This window comes from Sciurus vulgaris (genome assembly GCF_902686455.1).
Source record: "Sciurus vulgaris genome assembly, chromosome: 10".
Taxonomy (NCBI): domain Eukaryota; kingdom Metazoa; phylum Chordata; class Mammalia; order Rodentia; family Sciuridae; genus Sciurus; species Sciurus vulgaris.
In genome coordinates this window covers 132,356,648-132,376,018 of record NC_136470.1, presented here as the reverse complement: position 1 = coordinate 132,376,018, position 19,371 = coordinate 132,356,648, and the positions used below count along the sequence as shown (strand labels likewise).

General features: G+C 36.5%; 1 protein-coding gene across 3 annotated transcripts in view; it reads left to right on the top strand.

Annotated features, from left to right (window-relative positions):
* The window catches only part of PLOD2 (procollagen-lysine,2-oxoglutarate 5-dioxygenase 2), an 85,930-nt gene that overhangs the window by 48,313 nt on the left and 18,246 nt on the right, over positions 1-19,371 (top strand). For all 3 annotated transcript variants that reach the window (XM_079156406.1, XM_079156405.1, XM_079156407.1), the window contains exons 4-9: positions 2,642-2,805; positions 5,300-5,412; positions 7,789-7,852; positions 9,041-9,138; positions 15,452-15,553; positions 18,953-19,078. In XM_079156406.1, the coding sequence (XP_079012532.1) occupies positions 2,642-2,805; positions 5,300-5,412; positions 7,789-7,852; positions 9,041-9,138; positions 15,452-15,553; positions 18,953-19,078 (667 nt within the window). The remainder of the gene's footprint in view (positions 1-2,641; positions 2,806-5,299; positions 5,413-7,788; positions 7,853-9,040; positions 9,139-15,451; positions 15,554-18,952; positions 19,079-19,371) is intronic.

Below are 19,371 nucleotides of genomic sequence, written 5' to 3'. Positions count from 1 at the left end.
ACTGGGGCTCAATTACCCATAAAAACTGGTCTTATGTTTTAATCTTCAATATTTAAAAGAATTACCAACAGCTAATAGAGGAAACTACCTCTGTTAACAAAAACAGAACTGAGGAAATCAGGTATGCTTAGAAGAAAAAGAGAAGAAACTTATTGTTTTTTTTAAAGTCAAAGTAATTGATTTTAAAACAAATGGGTGTGGAAAAGTTGTTTTGAGTGTTTAATCAGAACAATCTTATATTTTTAAAAATACCTGTCTCTGGATAAAAATTAAATTATTTTAACTTTCAGATGGGTACGAACTTAAAAACGAGGTGTCCTCTGCCTCCCCTGACTTGGCAGCCTCCTCTTTAGTTGATAATGATCTTAGTTTTGGATAACTTTGATGCTTAGAACATCCAGGGTTTGTTAGTTTTTAGTCTCTTTTTATAACTGATTGACGAGGTAGATACTACTTCCCCTCCATTTTATAGATAAAGGAACTAAATCATAGGGAGGTTCAGTAAGTTGTCCACGGTTACCCTTAGAGCAGGTGGCAAAGCTGGCGTTAGAAACTCCACTGCAGACCTCAGACTGGGTGCTGTGAGTGGCATTGTGATGAGTCTGTTCCTAGTATTAGCACTTTCTTACCTCTTGAACCTGGAAGGAAAATAAAAAGCATGTCCCAAAGTGTGTATGTGCGTATTCCTGTCTGTTTCCAGATATCCACATACAGATATTTTAATTTTGAACTGCTGTTTTTCATAACTAAAGTAATAACAGATGATAAATTTAATTCCCCCAGAGCAATTCGAAATAAAAAGAAATAATCTGTCTCCCTGATCCCAATGCTGTTTTTATTATTTTAAAAATTACGTCAGTGAAGTAGCAAAATAACAAAATTTAGTTGTACATTCTCTACATGTTAACCCTTGTTCTTTGTTTTTTTTTCTTTTTTAATTTTTACAGACTGCATTTGGATTCATTGTACACAAATGGGGTATATCTTTTCGTTTCTATGGTTGTACATGATTCATACCTTTCATGTAATCATATATGTACATAGGGTAATGATGTCTCTCTCATTCCACCATTTTTCATACCCCCCACCTCATTTCCCTCTACGTAATCTAAAGTTCCTCCATTCTTCTCTCACCCCACACTCTGCCTCCCCCATTATATATCATCATCCACTTATCAGGGAAAACATTTGGCCTTTGGTTTTTTGGGATTGACTTATTTCACTTGGCATGATATTCTCCAATTCCATCCATTTATTTCGATTTTTTTTTTTTTTTTTAAGAGTAGAATTGAACTACATGGTGAGGGTGTGAACTCTGGCTCTCCACTAAGGGGAAGGACAGGAAGTGGAGAGCAGCCAATTTCCTTTTTAAAGCATAGGACTGTATATCCTAGTTCCACCCATATTCCCTTGAACAGAATTGACCTTAAGGCTACCAGGAGCTTCACAGTAACTTCTAAGCAGGATGACTATGTGACTTCCTTACATTTGGCGAATTTCACTGTTAAAATGTGGGCATGAGAATGTACAGGGAGGTCATTTGGCATCTCTGCCACAAGTTTAATAAGTAAAAATTTCCAATATTCTTGCTAATGTATTTTTTAAAAAAAAATAATTGCTGGCTTTTTATCATCAACGAGATAGGCAATAGTGTGTTTTATTTTGATAAAATTATTCACATATGTCATAATTTAAAAAGTATTATGTCATGTCTAACTGTTATCCTGGCATATTAGCTGGTTCCTTCAGAGTGAGTCCATCTGGAAGAGGTATATGGAGCAGCCTCTTTACCTCCCTGGTCAAATATCTCAGCAGTGCATATGGAATATTGGCTCTAAGGAAGACCTAGTGCTGAATTTGGGAAGATTTATTTCCTCTGATTGCTTGCCACCTAGGACAAGTCGTTAAATATCATCTTTGGAAACGTGGGCTTGTGATCCACTGATATTAAAAAAAAAAGCAAATGTTTCAAGGTTATAGTGAATAGGGAACTTACTGCATTGCAGAAATATTTTAGATGATGGCTTTTACATTGAATATTGTTAAGTCATTATGATTCTGTGAATAAACTGAGAAATAAGTCCATTCATAAATAAAAGTTAAACGATTTTATTAACTACCACTTTTTTTCAAATCTGTTGAGCTGTAAAAAGATGTGCTTGTCAGAACATTTTTTAAGATTGCAGTATGCATAATAATTGAAATATTAAATGTATATGACATTTCTTCATAAATGATAGTGGATTGATACAAATTGAAATATTAAGCAGTTAAAATAGCAACTTTGTTAAATGATTGTGTCTGTATATTGATTTACATAACCTTAATTGGATTTTCTACCATTTCAATACTGTTTTAAGACATTTTATTTTGGTGGTGATTTTTAAATAATATCAAGACTATTACTAAAAAAACTATCTTTTATTTGGGCTTTTATTTGGCGAATGTAAGTAAACATTGAAATTCGATACAATCCATATAATTTAAGTTTGGGGAAATTTTTTGATGTCCTCTGTAAATAGCTGGTATTAATCTTGTGTTGGATTCTAAATCCTGATTTTTCTTAAGAATCTTTTCTTGGTTAACATACCTAAATTTCAGCATATGTATTTTAAAACTCATTTTTTCTTTCATTAAATAGCTTTGATGTTATATTTGCTGGTGGTCCAGAAGAAGTTCTAAAAAAGTTTCAAAAGACAAACCACAAGGTCGTCTTTGCAGCAGATGGAATTCTGTGGCCGGATAAGAGGCTGGCAGACAAGTATCCCGTTGTGCACATTGGGAAGCGCTACCTTAATGCTGGAGGTGGGTGGCACATGGGGAAAAAGTTTAATCCCCGTCTGAATAAATGTTAAATACTGATGAATCACCATTTTAAAAAATGTATAGTATTATAGACATGAAGTTTTAAATAACCACCATCTGATGACTATCATAGAAATAGCAGTCTAAAATCCTCAGCACATTTTAGAGTTGACAAAACCTTTTCCCATGTATTGTGATATTTGACACTCTTGACAATACTGGGCAGTGTGGATATTACAGTTTCTGCCTGAAAAGCAAGGAAACTCATGCCCAGATAAAACCCATTTTTCCCCATGATTGCAGATGTGAACCACCTATACAAATTTCAGCTGAGCAACGAATATACCACTATGGTAACTTTGAAATAATATTTGAGTGGCTATTTTGTTTTTAGAATCCACAGCTTGGAACTTACTGGGTTGGGGAACTTCCCCTAAAGAGATTTAATTGGGCAGGGTAAAACAACAGGGATAGATCCAAGTCTGATGACAATTTTACTGATCATGTTCTAGCTATAGTATCATAGGCTTTGTAAATTTCCCTTCTTGGGAAAAAGTTCATTTTCAATCTATAATCATGTAGCTTTTAAAAGTGGGCATTGGTTAATTTGATCTATTTTTGAAATATATTGGAATAAATAAGTGGCTTGTCCTGTAATCGGTAGTCATGGGATTCTGGACTGAGCATCTGTGTATACTTGTGTAAGTGCTGTATTGTCTATACCACCACGAATGAAAACATGAATTATCACACCCTCCCTTAACAAATAAAAATAAACTGACCCTGGATAATGTTTGACTTTAAAATATGTTCTCTTAGATTGAATTTAGTGTAAACATATGGCCACAGTAGCAAATAGGAGAGTTCAGTTGGATTCAAATTGCAAGCCATACTGGGAAAAGGGACTTTTTGGGAGACCTGCATGGGTATTGCTGACATTGTTCATAAGTGGCAAAGTGATTGTTAAGGGATACCAAAGAATCAGCCTTATGCTTTCTGTGGTCAAAGTTATTAGATGATAGAAAACATAAATATGTTTAGTAAGTTTGTATTGTTTCAGGAGTGATATATTGACAGTCATTTAAGGGGCATGAGATATATTTATAGATATGTCAGTTATTTTTTAAAAAACATTTTTAATAATTTTTTTTAACCATGCATTGCGGATATATGTAATCGTGAGATTCTCTGGTATGCTCATATATGTACATGAGAAAGATAGGTCAGATTCATCCCACTGTCTTTCCTTTTCCCTCCTGTCCTTTCTTCCACTCAATTCCCTTTCTCTACTCCACTGATCTTCTGTTTTGATGGAATTTCTCCTCTTGTTTCTTTAAAAAACGGTTTTAATAATAAAATATATATCATATGAGGTATGTATCACATATTATGAAAATAGATATTACTGTTTTTTATTTGAGGATATTTGTCTTCGTAAAAATAATAAGGAAACATAATTTTTTCAAAATCAGTAACATAAACCATTGGCAAATGTTAGGTGTCACTGTTGAGTACACTTCTCACCACAAAATTGTAGAAATTAAAACACACATTATCCTTCAGTGTTTTAGAATTTTTTTAATGTGGCAGGAATAACAAAAAAAAGAGCAACCAGTGGTGGTTTTGCCATGTTTTCATTTTGCCTGATTTTCTCTAGGTAACTGTAACATCCCTGAACCTATTTCTTTTAATTCCTTTATTCCTATGAGAGAATTTTAATTTTGAGAATGTAAATCACATCTCCTTTCAATTCGTAGGAGTAACACCAGCCTCTTTTTAAAAGTGTTGTATGTCAGTGAAACACAGCAGCTTGGCTGCAGTTCTGAAATTCAGATGCGGTTTCAAATGGGAAAGCTGATCCTGTTGTCTATGCCTTTTTCAGACAAATGTTACTGGAGTAGTTAATACTCATGCTTGAAGGCCAAGGGAACAATCCAATTTTAGACTTCCTTTTTCCAGACTATGGCAGACAAAACCTAGCCAGAGAATGTTTTAGCAGGCACAGTAATGAGTGGGTCAAGTAATGGAAAAGTCCTAGATATAAAATTTCTTTGGGATTTTTGCAATCAGTGACAAATCCCACATTCCTTCGATTGCATTAGCATCTCTGACACTGACATTAAAGTCTTAGAGATTTTCTTCTTTAGAAACGGTGAGTCCTTTGCAGAGGCTCCAAGAAGAGCATTTTAGAAGGTCACAGAGAAAATTCTTCCCTCTTGTTCTATTCCCAGTTTTGTCTTTTTTCCCTTAGTAGCATTGGAAAACATTAGTTCCTCTCTTGTGTCAATTAATTTTGGGAATGATTTCGTGCTCTGTAATTGGCCAGGAACTCTCATTCATAAGCAAGGGGCACCCGGTAGCTCACGTTTCTTTCCTGGTGGTCTGTGAACCTCCAGCCTAAGCTTTAGCCTCAGGGCTTCACAGTTCAATGGAATTAACATAGCGTAAGTTTTGGCCTTGCAGTTTCCAATTCTCTGCTTCTGCTGTGTTGCAGGATTCATTGGCTATGCTCCATCCATCAACCGAATAGTTCAACAGTGGAATCTCCAGGATAACGATGATGATCAGCTCTTTTACACAAAAATCTACATCGATCCACTGAAAAGGGTAACTAACAGCCCGTGTTTTCTTTTCTTTCTAATTCCTTTCGTATTGTCTTGGTTGCCCCGTTCACGAGATTTTGTTAATGTGGAATGGTCAGAAGCAAAAGGATTTTATGGACAGATTGGCAGTTGGGAAACTGAATTGCAACATGTTCTTGTCAATGACATATTTTAAATACAAGTCAAGGAAGCACACGAGTAGTGCCGGAGCCTGGGTCCTCTCACCTGGAGAAGTTCCAGCTCATCTGTCCTTTCGCCTCCACTTTGAGGCCAAGTCAGCCACCTCGTCCAACCTGAGTTGGATCATGAGAAGAAAAGGCTTTGCTTTTGCTGTCGTTTATTGAAACACATATTGAAACAGCCTGATAAAAGGAACCAAAGGGAGGCCTGACCCGGCACGACAGCTGCACTTCCATTGCCGGCCACTCCCAGGCTGTCTGGCGGTAGAGAGTGAATTATGTCATCCAAATTGCTGAGGCTGGGGATTTAAAGAGACAGGGATAAAGTTCCAGAGACTCTTGGGAGAATGCTTGTTGTAACATTTTTAAACAACTGTCATTTATTAAGACACAAAGAATTAGGACTGTAGATTCTTTTATTCACTTTATCGTGCAGCCGTAATCTTTTATCTCCATAGATACTCTGAAGCACTTTGATGCCAATGTACTTTTGTAGTGTTAAAAAATATAGTACATTCTCGCTGGTAAGTCTTTCAGCCTTTCAAAGGTCTCTTTGTATTCGTAGGAGCTTCTTTGTTCCTCAGTAAGTGAGAAGCCAGACTGTGCATCCACATTTTATCCAGGGAGAAGGAGGCCACGTCATAATTGTAGGAAGCGAATCTTGGGCTCCTGAATACCAAAATCAGGACCTGCCCTCTATTTCATGTAATAGCAGCATTGACTTAATGTGCTCAGTTGATTAAATTTATAAAATAACACTTTTTTTGGGGGGGTGGTACCGGAGATTGAACTCAGGGGCACTCGGCTACTGAGTCACATCCCCAGCCCTATTTTGTATTTTATTTAGAGACAGGGTCTCACTGAGTTGCTTAGCACCTCACTCTTGCTGAGGCTGGCTTTGAATTCGTGATCCTCCTGTCTCAGCCTCTCGAGGTGCTGGGATTTTATTTTATTTTTTTGATACTTTGAAATGGCATGGGAGTGAGAGCGCTCAAAAGACGGTTTTTAATTTTAAAGCTAGCTGTCACTCTGTGGAAGACAGGGACCCCCCTATGAGACTTGGAACATGGAGATGGAGGGTACTAGAGAAACGCTGAGGACAGAGCCCTAATCTTTGTCCAGAGGTGGGAGTGTCTGCAGGTGTGGTAGGCTGGTGTGATCCTTTGGCTGGAATCCCAGGGAGCTTTAGAGCCAATTTCAGGCTGTAGAATTTTTGAGAATATGGAACCTGGAGTAAAGGGATAAAAATAAAGTCCCAGAGAGGTTAGGACCTGAGGATCCACAGGGCTGTGTAGGCAGAGCCTATGTCCTTGATTAATAAGAATAACTGTCACAAATAGAACAATTCAAATTAGCAAACAAAATAAAATAAATGTTTTATCTGTGTGTTCATTTTTTCCCTCTGTCATATTTTAAAAAAATTAAAAGGTAGGGGGCACAAGGCTGTCAGTGTGAATTTGTGATGTCAGGATAGCTCTTTGCTGCCTAACTATGAGCCTGCATCTCCTATTTTCAATGTAACCTCCTTATCCAAAATGATAGCTGGAGCACCAGCCATTGCATCCATATATACTGGGCAGTGAAAAGGCAGAATAATAAATACCGGCCATCTCAGTTCATCAACTCTTTTTCTTTAAGTAGCCTTTCTAGAAGTCTCACAAAATACTTGTTCACACTTTTCTGTGATCAGAACATATTTATGTAGCTGCTTACGACACACAAAGGGAATTTTGTTCTTTGTTTCAAGCACATGTGCTGTACTGAGGTCTGAGTTCTGCTGTTAGGGGAGATTGTTGGGACAACAATCTGCTGTGGGCCTAACAAAATCCTGAAATCAACTTAAATTACAGTGTGATGAAAACTTATTCAAGAATATGTTTTATTATATCTGCATAATATAAGCTAATGTTTCATAATTTATATATATAATGAATATAATTTTTCTAAAATTTCTGGAATTACATAATTGTGGTGTTGTCATTGGGAAAAAAATTAATTTTAGCATATTTTGCAGTGATCTACAGTTAGAACTGACTCTGTCTTAGCTAAATATTTTAGTCATTTGAATATTTTCCTGAGATACTCAACAGAAGAATTTTAAGTTGTAAATTCTCCCAAAAAACAAACATGCTAACACACGATAGGGGGTGTTTGCTGTTCTTGTTGTCATTTTCAATATTATCTCTGTTCTTAATTTTTAGGACGCTATTAACATCACATTGGATCATAAGTGCAAAATTTTCCAGGCCTTAAATGGAGCTGTAGGTATGCTTTTTAAATACTGGATCCATATATCTAAAACTGGACACCTGCTTTTTGAACTATCTTTCCTTTGTTATATCCATTTTGGGACTGGGACTGATGTTTGCAATATGTATATTGCAACCGTTAAGACATATTGGATTTGAACTTATCTGGATAAAGTTCAATATATTTAGCTGATATCATTTCCTAAGACTAGTGAAAATATAAACTTTTTGGCCTAGGTAACTTGAAATTTAATGTCTTACTCTCTGGGAATTGTAGATAGATTTATGACTTAATTACACCTCATTAAATGTACCTTTTTTCAGTTTAAATTCTTTGTATTTTGAACTACCTGGGAATATTAGAGTAGCTCCTTTTGACTCAGCTGCAGGGTAATTAGTGAAAACTATATAGCAAGGCTGTGAAATAATGTGTGTGTTTGCATGTACCCATGGACACACTTGCACATGCATGTCTACCTGTGTTTTACCCAAAGATATGTCTTGATAAAAATACACTAATATATTAAAATAATTAATGAATACCTTTAAAATCAAAGTACCTTAATCCATTATTGCATTCGTACTTTAAAAATGAAAAAATATTTTGTAATTCGGTACAGTTCTTCCTATCAGTTCACAGAGTAAACAGGTTGCAGGTGTGGAAGGCATTAGTGTGGAGTGCTCTGGAGGTGGGACTCTGGACACAAGAGTAATGTGAAACCAAAACCTGGCTTCCCTTCCTCTCTTCCTTGTGTCTCTCTGGATTATTGTTTGAGGTCTGATTTTCAAAAACTGGAGAAACTATCAATGGTGGCCAGTTAAAACCTCGCTTAGGCCAGGCAGCATTCTGTTCTCCCTTCCTTCACACTAACCTGCAGGGCAGGCATGGGTCCCTTTCTGCAGGTGAACAGGCTGCTCCCATTCTTATCAAGGTGTGAGGGTACTTTGTTGCCTCTGCACAGCCCAGGGCTTAGCACCTTGCTCATTTTGCCCATGTGGGGTCAGAGTGAGTGAGGTGCGCTAGAACAGGCAGGTGTGTGTCTTTATCGGTGTCGGCCCTCATTGTGGGGACCTGCTGACGTAGAGTGGGCACGCTTTCTAAGTGTTACAACATATGGTGAGTTGTATCTATGGCAAGTTTTATAACAACATACACAGACACACACAAACACATTATTAAACCTCTGTTCTCATTTTAATTCAGATGAAGTTGTTTTAAAATTTGAAAATGGCAAATCCAGAGTGAAGAATACATTCTATGAAACATTACCAGCAGTGATTAACGGAAACGGACCCACCAAGGTGAGTCACGTTGACTTTTACCTTGCTCTCTATATTTTGGAGGTGGACTATGGAGCAATATGTGGAATGTCATCATCTTTTTAGAAAAATCAAGAAGTTAATTGTGGTGTGAACAATTGATTGGCTTTGTCTTTTATACAGTATATCGTCTCATTTAACATTAATCAACCAAATTGAAGGTTCTTCTCAACAGGGTGACGACCTTCCATTCTGCCTGCAGCATATTGCACTTCAGTGTTTTGTTTAATAGTGCTGGAAGAGCGAGCTGGTCAGTCGTCCCATCTCCCTGTCATTCCATATCCTCTGAACAAGAATTACTCAGATCATTGAGGATCATTTGTTCCCCATGCTTCACCACTTTTTAAAGTTAACAACACTGTTGAGATGTAACTTGAAACTTTCCTCTCACACTCATTTTATATCAAAGTTAATGATAGATACAATTTTTTTTTTTTTTTAATTTTTTTGCGGTGCTGGGGATTGAACCCAGGGCCTTGTGTTTGTGAGGCAAGCACTTTACCAACTGAGCTATCTTCCCAGCCCATGACAGATACAATTTGACTCATGAAATTTAGCATGCTTGTCTTTTTCAATATACATTGTCGAGCTTGCGGAAAATGTCATGGACCATAAGATTTATGGATGAAAAGTTTGTATGTGTCCAACGAAAGTGGAACATAAACTGCTTTGAGAAAAACATAAACTCTGTACTTAATACAGTGTTGGTCATGCTGATCCTGGTTTACCCAAAATACCTGTAAAAGAGAGCCACAGGTGTGAAGAGAGGTGGGGTGGAGTCTTTTCAGAGGAGGGAGGGGCCCAGTTCCCACCACAGCTGCATGTATGGCAGGAAGCTGGGAGGAGCGTCCTCCTCCACCAGGCTTCCACCCTCCCTCGATTCCACCTCCCGCAGAGCAGTCTTGCCCATGGCCTCTCCTCTCTCCGATTCATAATCAGTTTTCCAAGCTCTCTTCTTTTCTCATCAGTGTTTTAAAGACCCTCAAGTCTTTCCTTCCTATGAATAAACCAAAACAAACAAATGAAAGATAAATGAAAGCAAAAAACCCAGTTGAAGTAAATCCCACCCCTGGGCGCACACTGCCTTCCACTCAGGTCCGGGCTTCTCACCTCTTCTTTACAACTAGTCTTCATGACTGTTGTCTCCTCTGCCCCCTCCCATCACAGCACAAGGGGAACCGCTGCGGTCCTGGTCAGCGTCTGAGAAGGTGGATCCTCTTGGGTCCGACCTGAAGCACTCTTTCCCATGATCCTCTGCTTTGTCTACTTTCTGGTCTTTCCTCTTCAATCTTTCTTTTTCTTTTTTAGTGTACATTGGGGCAACTTTACACGTGGGGGAGTGTGTGTGTGCACGCGTGTGGTGTGCCCGAGTGTGCGTGCCTGTTGATTTCTTCCGCATTCTAGTTTAGTCAGTGCTCACAGGCACCAGTCCAAGGCCTCTTCCTTTTCTCCTCTCCTTGTGTTCCTGGGTACTTTGCTTCCTTCCCCGTCATCAAATTCTCTCTTAATGTGATGGTTTTTCAGTCCTGACTCCCCCTCCGGTTCTTCCAGAGCTCCCTGTATGAGTGCTCATTGGTAGAGTTCACGTACACTCCAGCCTCCTGTCATGCAGGCTGGTCAACCAGAATCTGGGCCTTGTTTTGGCTCTGGACCCTCCTGGCTCCCATGCCAGGACCTCCCTGTTCTAACTCTTGCTCATGGTGTTTTTGTCTTATTTTCTCAGTGCCCTTAGCAACTTCCCTGGTTCAGGCCACTGGCAACCTTGAGCAACCAGTTGCTCAATACCCTCCCACCCTCATCAACCTGGAACTAGAATATTCTGCAGAAGCAGAAGCCCTGCCACATCACTGTCTGCAGAGCGATCGTCTGTGGATGTCGGTCTGAGTGCCACACCTGAATTTGTCATAGCCCGCCCTTTCTTGTTCTCCTGCTTAGTGGCCACCAGTCTGCTGCCCTATCCACTCTCCCACTCCTTCTGGAACCCTCCACTCCTGCCTCCCTACCTGTGACCTCCTGTTCATTCATTAGGTGTGAGCGTAGTCTTGGCTCCTCAGGCCTGCTGTGGGCTTCTGAACACCTGCAGCTTCTTCTTCCATCACAGTATATGCCAGACACTGGGCAGACATGGGATTTAGCAGTGTTTCCGTCCCTCGTTCTTGTGGGGTCTTTAGCCTAGGAATCACAGAAATCATATCTGCCATTCACTTTTGTCTCTCCCAAGTCCAGTCCAAGAAACATAGATTTATTTAGCCTTTCACAGGTTTTAAATGAATGTTAGAGTCAATAAACCACCCGTGACCTAACATTATTCTTGGGAGTGATAGGAAAGATTTTTTAGAAATTTTATTTATTTATTTTTTCCAGGTAAAAATGTCATAAAATTACCGTGAGCCTCTGGAATGTCTATAGGCAAGATCGACGAATGGATAGATTTTGTTTATGGAATCCTTACTGTCTGTGTAATGTCTGTTTATCTTGGTGATAACTTCAGGGCCAGTTAAGCATGGGCTGTTACAACCTAGCATCTCCCATGACTAGTGTCCTGTTCCTTCTTGGGGATATGATATCTTAGTCAGACTTAAGAGTCTTTAAAGAGTGAACTTGGTGCTCAGAATTTAGCTATTATGCTCGAGACCTGATGTTCAATGATTCTGGTGTGACTCAATGTCTTCAAAATTTCCAGATGGTGCTGCCAGTCAGAAGCTGTATAAAAATGGCTAAAGGACTGGTCACAAGCACAGGAACACCACTTCTCCACTATTTAGAAAGATCTGTATACTAAGAAGTTTTGGGTATTCTAGGACACATTTTCCGTTTGAGTGGTTGGTATTTCTGGCATTTCGAGCCTGTTGGTTGTATTTTCTGTGTCATCCCATCTAGTACCTTTCCTTTTTTGTTTAGGCCTAGGGCCTTGTGCGTGCTAGGCCAACGCTGTGTCCCTGAGCCACAGCTCCAGCTCTTTCCATTTCTGACTTTGAGACAGGATCTTGATAACTTCCCAGGCTGGCTCAGCTGCCCAGTAGCTGTGACTGAAGGCGTACCAACCACGCCCAACCTGTCTAGTGCATTTTCTAATGATTCTATTTGATAGCAAAACATGAAGCAGTTTTCATTTAAAAACTGTTTGGTGTAATATAAAAACTTGAGAAAAAAGTAGTATAAATAAACTGTATAAACAAACAAAAAGTTATATAAGCAAACAATATTTTATTCATACAAGTGTGTTAAAAATAAGTAGATTAATAAGCATTTACTTCCCCTGTTCGGGCAGATGGGGAAAGAAAAGACTACTAAAAACTTTATTTAGCCATCATAAAAGACGAAAGAATTTTTCATGTGAATTTTTATGTTGGCTTTACTGTGTAGTAAAGTATGATTATGATGTCAATAGTTTTGAGTCATAATATTGAATTAAATAATAATTCAGGCCGTATTTAATTTTTTAAAATATGTATTTTGTAAATTATAAATTACAGTATCAATGTATATAAAATGATTTCATCTCTTTATCTAAATCTGATCTTTTTAGAATAATTTAAAAATTGTAAGTAATTTTAAAAATCACTTGTAACCTATTCTCATATCGTTTTCACATGTGGCTGCTTTCAGTTTTTTGTCCTCTTGGTGACTATACACATGTGTTCATGTTTTTCTCTCTTTCTTATAATGGTGTATAAACAGTTTTGTGGGTTTTTTAATTTACATTTGAAACATTTCTGTATTTATTCTAAGTAGTTTCATGCCTTTCTAGGTACAATCAAATATAAATCAATTTTTGCTCATATTTATGACTTTGGTTTGAAACTTTACATTTTATTCCTGAAGCTCATGTATTGGTAGTAAGATACCATGAGATGCTTATATTAATGCTCAGACTTGCCATCTAAAATCAGATAATACACATCTAATAGTAATCATTATAAAGTTGATGGTACTTTCATAAACAGATTAGGTAAACAGGGCAAGACCAAATCACCTGCTTTGCACATGATAAGTCATTTCTGCAACTAACTTGATTTGTAATAAAGATAGTGAACTTAATTTTATGAATAAAAACCACAGCGCTTGGGTCACTGTGTCCTTGAATAATGCATGATATTTTAAGAAGAAGAAAACAAAGAAGGAAAGGACTTGTCTGGAAAAGTCTCTCTGCCAATGACAATGACATCATGCCTGGAAATATTTTGGAATTGTGAAAGAGTCAGTAAAATACTACCACCTCGTAGCTGGGAGTGCCCACAGCAGCCCAAGTACATAAACAGTTCTCCGCACCTTCCAAAGCTGCCAGCAGAAGTGTCTGCAGTTTGTATGAAGAAAACAGATGTGAACTGGGGTGGCTGAATTGATGGTGGGTAACCTCGGCCTGTGTGGCGAGAGACCCAAATGAGGGAGGTTTGCATTCAAAAGGATTGCTTCCAGAAGTCTTAATTACCTGTGAAACAAGCTGAAGTGCCTCGCAGAGAGCAGACAAGTTACAAAATCAAGTTTTAATTCAGAAAACTCAAAGCAGTGCTTTTTTATGCTCTCATCTCTTTAAACTATTGATCATTTTCATATTGACATAGGGATTCCAGTAGATGGATCAATATTGCATGAATAAATATTAGTTTTTCTGAGGTTCCTAAGATGGGGAAAGTGTTAGTCTTTATATATGATAGGGATTTTTAAATATGGCCAAGTATTTTGGGTCCTTCCCATAAAAAATTCTTTCCCAGATATTTTAATAAAATTATACATTTCATGCTTGCCTTTTAAAATCTCATTTTAAAATCATGCTCAGTAATGGACCCATCTTCACATAAATCTGTTTGTTGTCTTTCTTACATAGCATAATATTTTGTAGGACATGAGTAGCTACATTAATGTTTGCATTTGTCATTTGACCATCAACAGTACACTTTTATTTCTGTTTTTGTTAGAGAAACACATTAGACTGACGACACTCACTCTTGAAATGTCATTAGTGAATGTCATGACTACATATTTCCTGCCTTGTAATTTGTTTCCCGAATTATCATGTAATCCAAAAGAAATGTGAATGAGTTACTTGTCTGTGTCTTCTGACTGTACTGCAAACATTAATTATAGCTATATCTATAGTATCTTTATAGCACAAAGATTTTCCTTTTCATTCATAGTGTACTTATTTTAGCAGCATTTATGTCAAAGATTTAGTTCAATAGAAATGTTTGGACAGAATCCCAAATATTCGGGAGGAATCTGGGAAATTGGCCCTGGATTCATTACTTCAACTATCATCTCTTTTAATAAGGCCTTAGAAAATTAGAAAAATCTAGTTCACATTTCTCTGATTTTTTTTTTTAGCCTTCATGTTTAATACATAAACTTTTTTCTTTTGATTTTATATTACCTTTCAAATGAAAAACTATTTATCATATAAGCATAATGAGGATTTTAGTTGTTTTAACACAGCTTCACTGACTGGAGATGAAAAAAAGTCAATAAATCTATGAAAGCTTCTGTCATTACTGGTACTAAATTATAGAGGGAATATAATTTATTATTTGTTTGTTTTTTATGTATTATCAAAATTTCCCCTAAAATGTTCTATCCTAAGGGCTATTCAAGATATTTTTTAGGGCTCAGAGAAAATCTTGGTCTGTTTACTTCTGTACCACATTCACTTCCCTCAGTCTCGTCTCCCCAGAAAAAAATCACATACAAATACAAAATCACAGATTGTGCAGGTAAAATGAATGCCAATAGAGGAAGCCATAATTAAATTTTTAAACTTATTGATAAGATTTGTTGATTGATCTGTTTTCATCCAGTTTCTTACTTTAACTTATTGTTGATGGGATTTGTTGATAGGATCTATTTTAATCTTTTCCTGAAACAATGCCCAGAAGTCTGGTAAGAGGTCCCTTTGCCCCTGCGAGTGGCTTTCTGTGCTAGCTCTTTTATTTACTTTGTTACTAACTTAGCATTCACATGACTCGTGTTTTTGCTAATAAGTTTAATTTGCTATTTAAAACCATATTTCACTGTTTGACATTTTTAAATTGTCTTTTCCATTATTGTTCCTTAGATATGAAATAAAATAACCTTCACGATTTATGACACGTCTTGACATTTCTAGACAGTCTGCCCTGCCTAATGATTCAGTTTAACAAAAAAACTTCATAGTGCCCACCTAAGTGATAAATATTGTTAGAGTAACTAAAGTCATGTACCTAGTGCAGAGAACACTCTTTAAAGTTAGATGATTATAGAATGAAAGCACATTGATGGGTGAGCCTTACTTATGTTCATCTCCTTTTCCTTCCTTTACCAGATCCTCCTGAATTATTTTGGAAATTATGTTCCTAATTCATGGACACAGGATAATGGCTGCACTCTTTGTGAACTTGATACAATTGACTTATCTGCAGTAGATGTAAGTGGAATGAACTGTGAAATGTAGTAATAAAAAGTACATTGTGTGAAAATGCAGTAATTTATAGGGAAAAAAGGCAAATTATTCTGTAGCTTTGATTGTATAGTAGGTAATGGGCTTATAATGTTAAGACGGAGTGATTCAGAAAATTGCTTGAGTTGTGTTTCTGAACTGTTTTTGAAAGCAAAGTCAGATAATAATTGAACTCAGTAAAAGGGACTTGATTTTTAATATCTAATAACTTGATATGATTGGTTGCTCTTGTGTCATTTTAGTCTGTTGGCGTGGTCAAAGCATTGAATTACACTGCTTCAAAATTTTTATTGATTAATTTTATTTGTGCATGAATTTTAAATTTGATCATATATAAAAGTAAGGTGATTATTATCTAACTAAGAACTGTTCTAAGTACTTTACAAACTAACTCCTTTAAATATCATAAGTGCCTAAAGTGGATAGTATTAGTGATTCATTGTTACATGAGAAAATTGAAGTCCTTAAAGGTAATAAGTAACTTGCTTAGGGACAAATATGAAGTATGGATTTGAATTTAGGTAGTAGAGCTAGGCTGTGTGTTATTGACCCTGCATAGTTCTTGGGTTTGTGTCTTTATTTTGTTTGTTTGGTACCAGGGATTGAACCCAGAGGCACTTTACCACTGAGACACATCCCAGCCCTTTTTATTTTTTTATTTTGAGACAGGGTCTCACTAGGTTGCTAAGGGCCTCGCTTAGTTGCTGATGCTGGCCTCAAACTTACAATCCTCCTATCTCAGCCTCCCCAGCTTCTGGAATTACAGGCATGTGCCACCATGCCCAGCGTATCACTGCATAATATGTTGTATTATACGCCCAAACTTGGTATTACTTATGAACATTTCACAGTGAATTGTAGCTATAATTTATCACTTATGTCCAAGCAATTGGAAAATTTACTATTTGGCCATAAAACATTTTTATGCTTCCTTGTTCCATCACTTGATGGAGCAATTTTAGAACATCCGGTACTAACATTATTCTTCCACAAGATTGCTCGAGTAACTTGGAAGAATATTACGAGTATGAACAATTGGATTCTACAGAGTGATTTTATCATTAAGACTAATTTTCCCCTTCATTCAACATAGGTTTATTGACTATATCCAGCATGCCCGCTAAGTAAAAGCAATATAGGACAATAGAAAACTCCTGGGAATGTACTTCTGATACTTAATGGGTCCATGCAAGTGCAGAATATTTTCAATTTAATGTACTCAAGCTCCTGAATTAAATAATTTCTGTTTAATTCACTGTCTGAAGGGAGGATAAAGAGTAACTTGTCTACATTTAGAAGCTTCTGAATAAAACCCTGTTTCACTTGAAAATAAAACTTTTTGGCCAGGCTTTCAAATAACAAACTGAATGTTTCCTATCTGGAAAAAGTGCCAGGATATTTCTGAATGAAGCTGCATCATGAAGATGTTTAAAAATTCATCTTGATCTATTTTGCAGAAAGTAATGTTCTTTGGAGGGAGAATTAATGCTTTTTATCTGTTGTGTTTCTTTTTTGTGTAAAGTTTCTGGTGCAAAGACAGAAAACATTTGCATTGATATTTTTTATTTTATTTTTTTGCTCATAGGAGTAAGTCACTTGACTCTTAGGCTGTTTCATCTGATGGCCTGTTAACATATGCTAGAAAGGCAAATTCTTTCTAAAGGCAAAAAAATGAAAAGAAATCAGTGCTTTTTATGTGTAGTTATTATGCAGTAGTGTATACAAATTAAAATTGTCTTGATAGCTAAGATCTCATGTATAGCATAATTTGAGGTACAGGTCACAGGCAATTGCTTTGTATGTAAAAATAATTGTGGCCATCTCCGAGGGTTGATAAGAAGGATAAATGAAATTTTACACACATACATGATGCATATATATGAGAAATATATAAAATATTATTTTAAGTGTACATTTTTATAATTTTAATAAACCTTAACTACTATATTATCATCACTATTATATAAAAATAAACAGATTAACTGAGATTTAATGTGTCAACTCTTTACCTACCAATCTATGTATTCTGGAATGTTTAACTTCTCCATATTCCATCTCCTCATGTAAATTTGCGATAATAAATAACCTCTAAGGCTGTTATGAAATTGAACAAAATGTATGAGAGAGATATGATCTACTTTTGATAGGAGGGTTGGGATCTACCTTTTACTTATCACCTCCATTAAATTGAGAATTCCTAGAGGGTAGATATTTTGTTTTTGTGTTTATTCATTTAATAATAAATATCTTGGTGCATTGATAAAGCAATAGATTAAAGGTTTGGTGATTTAACAAATTGATAGACAAAAAAAGTAGAAAGTGTATAAGTTGTATTTCTGTGCAAGTGAATATTGAATTATAATAAGATGTGTATAAAGACACTTAACACATATGGTATTTAAAGAAAATCTGTATTCTTTAGGCTGGGGAAGTAACTTAGTCTTAGAGCACCTGCCTAGCCTGCCTGAGGCCCTGGGCTCAATCCCCAGCACATGAAAAATAAAAAATAAAAATAAAAATGGTAATACTTAAATTCAAACTGTAAGACACAGTCTTTGAAAGACACTGTAAGAAACCTTCATTCTGTTCTGGTGTTAGCACCAGTACGTCGTGATTGAGTGGGTCCCTGTTTCCCCATCTAGTTGTTAGTTTTCAAGCCAGGACCTTTGGTCCTTTGTGCTAAATGTTGCCCATCACAAGGACTAACATATATAATGGGTATTTCAGAAATTTTCATACAGTGCATGAAGGATAAACACTACACTAAAACATACCTGAAGAGGATCTAAGGAAATGCATACAGATAGAATGCATTAAGATAAAATATATTAATGAAAGAAAGTAGCTTTCCTCATACTTAATATAATAATGAAGGAATCTAAAAACCTATTAGTGAAATGAAACAAAAGGGGACATTCAAGGTTAGAAATAAAGTCCTCCATGATTGTTTTATCTGAGCTACAGATTAAGTGCCTGACTTCAAGCCATGTGAACAAAAAAGGAAAACGAAATCTGCGTTCTGGCTACTTAGATGAAGCTTCGAAATAGCTTCAGATCTGAAGAAGTTTCTTGAAGGACTGTCGCTGACCCCAAGAGGAAGTTGTATCCATATTCACATCCATGCATAGACAGGGTAGTCTTCTCTTTAAACACAGAAAACCAGCACATGCTTCAGATAAATGGTTTTGACAGAGTACACAGACCTTTGCCCCAGTGATAGAGAACTGCCACAGGGCCAGTCAAATTTAGCAGATTATCTTGAACCAAGAGTATAATATTTTTTCTGTGTTACTGAATAAGATTTTAATAAAGTTTTAAATAAAGCCACATTAATAATCATTTGTTTTTGTTTGCTGTAAAACAAAGGTCCATCCAAATGTAACAGTAGGTGTCTTTATTGAGCAACCAACTCCTTTCCTACCTCGATTTCTGGACATATTGTTGACACTGGATTACCCAAAAGAAGCACTTAAACTCTTCATTCATAACAAAGTAAGTATTCAATAAGTGAATATTTTATGTTAAAATTATTTTGGGTGGTGTTTAGGAAGTATCTGTTACTTGTGTCTATCAAAATTTATTGCTCTAAATAAATTAGAAGTTTTTTGTTTTGTTTTGTTTTGTTTGGATTTTTCCCAGTAGTTACTGCCCTATCTCTTTAGGACCTAAGGACTTCAGAGCTTTAGAGTCTTTAGCTACTGAAAACTGCCAATGTTTGAAAAAAATGGCTGATTGTTTTCCATTTTCACGTGGCTCACCTTAATATTTAATGAAGACGTTGTCAG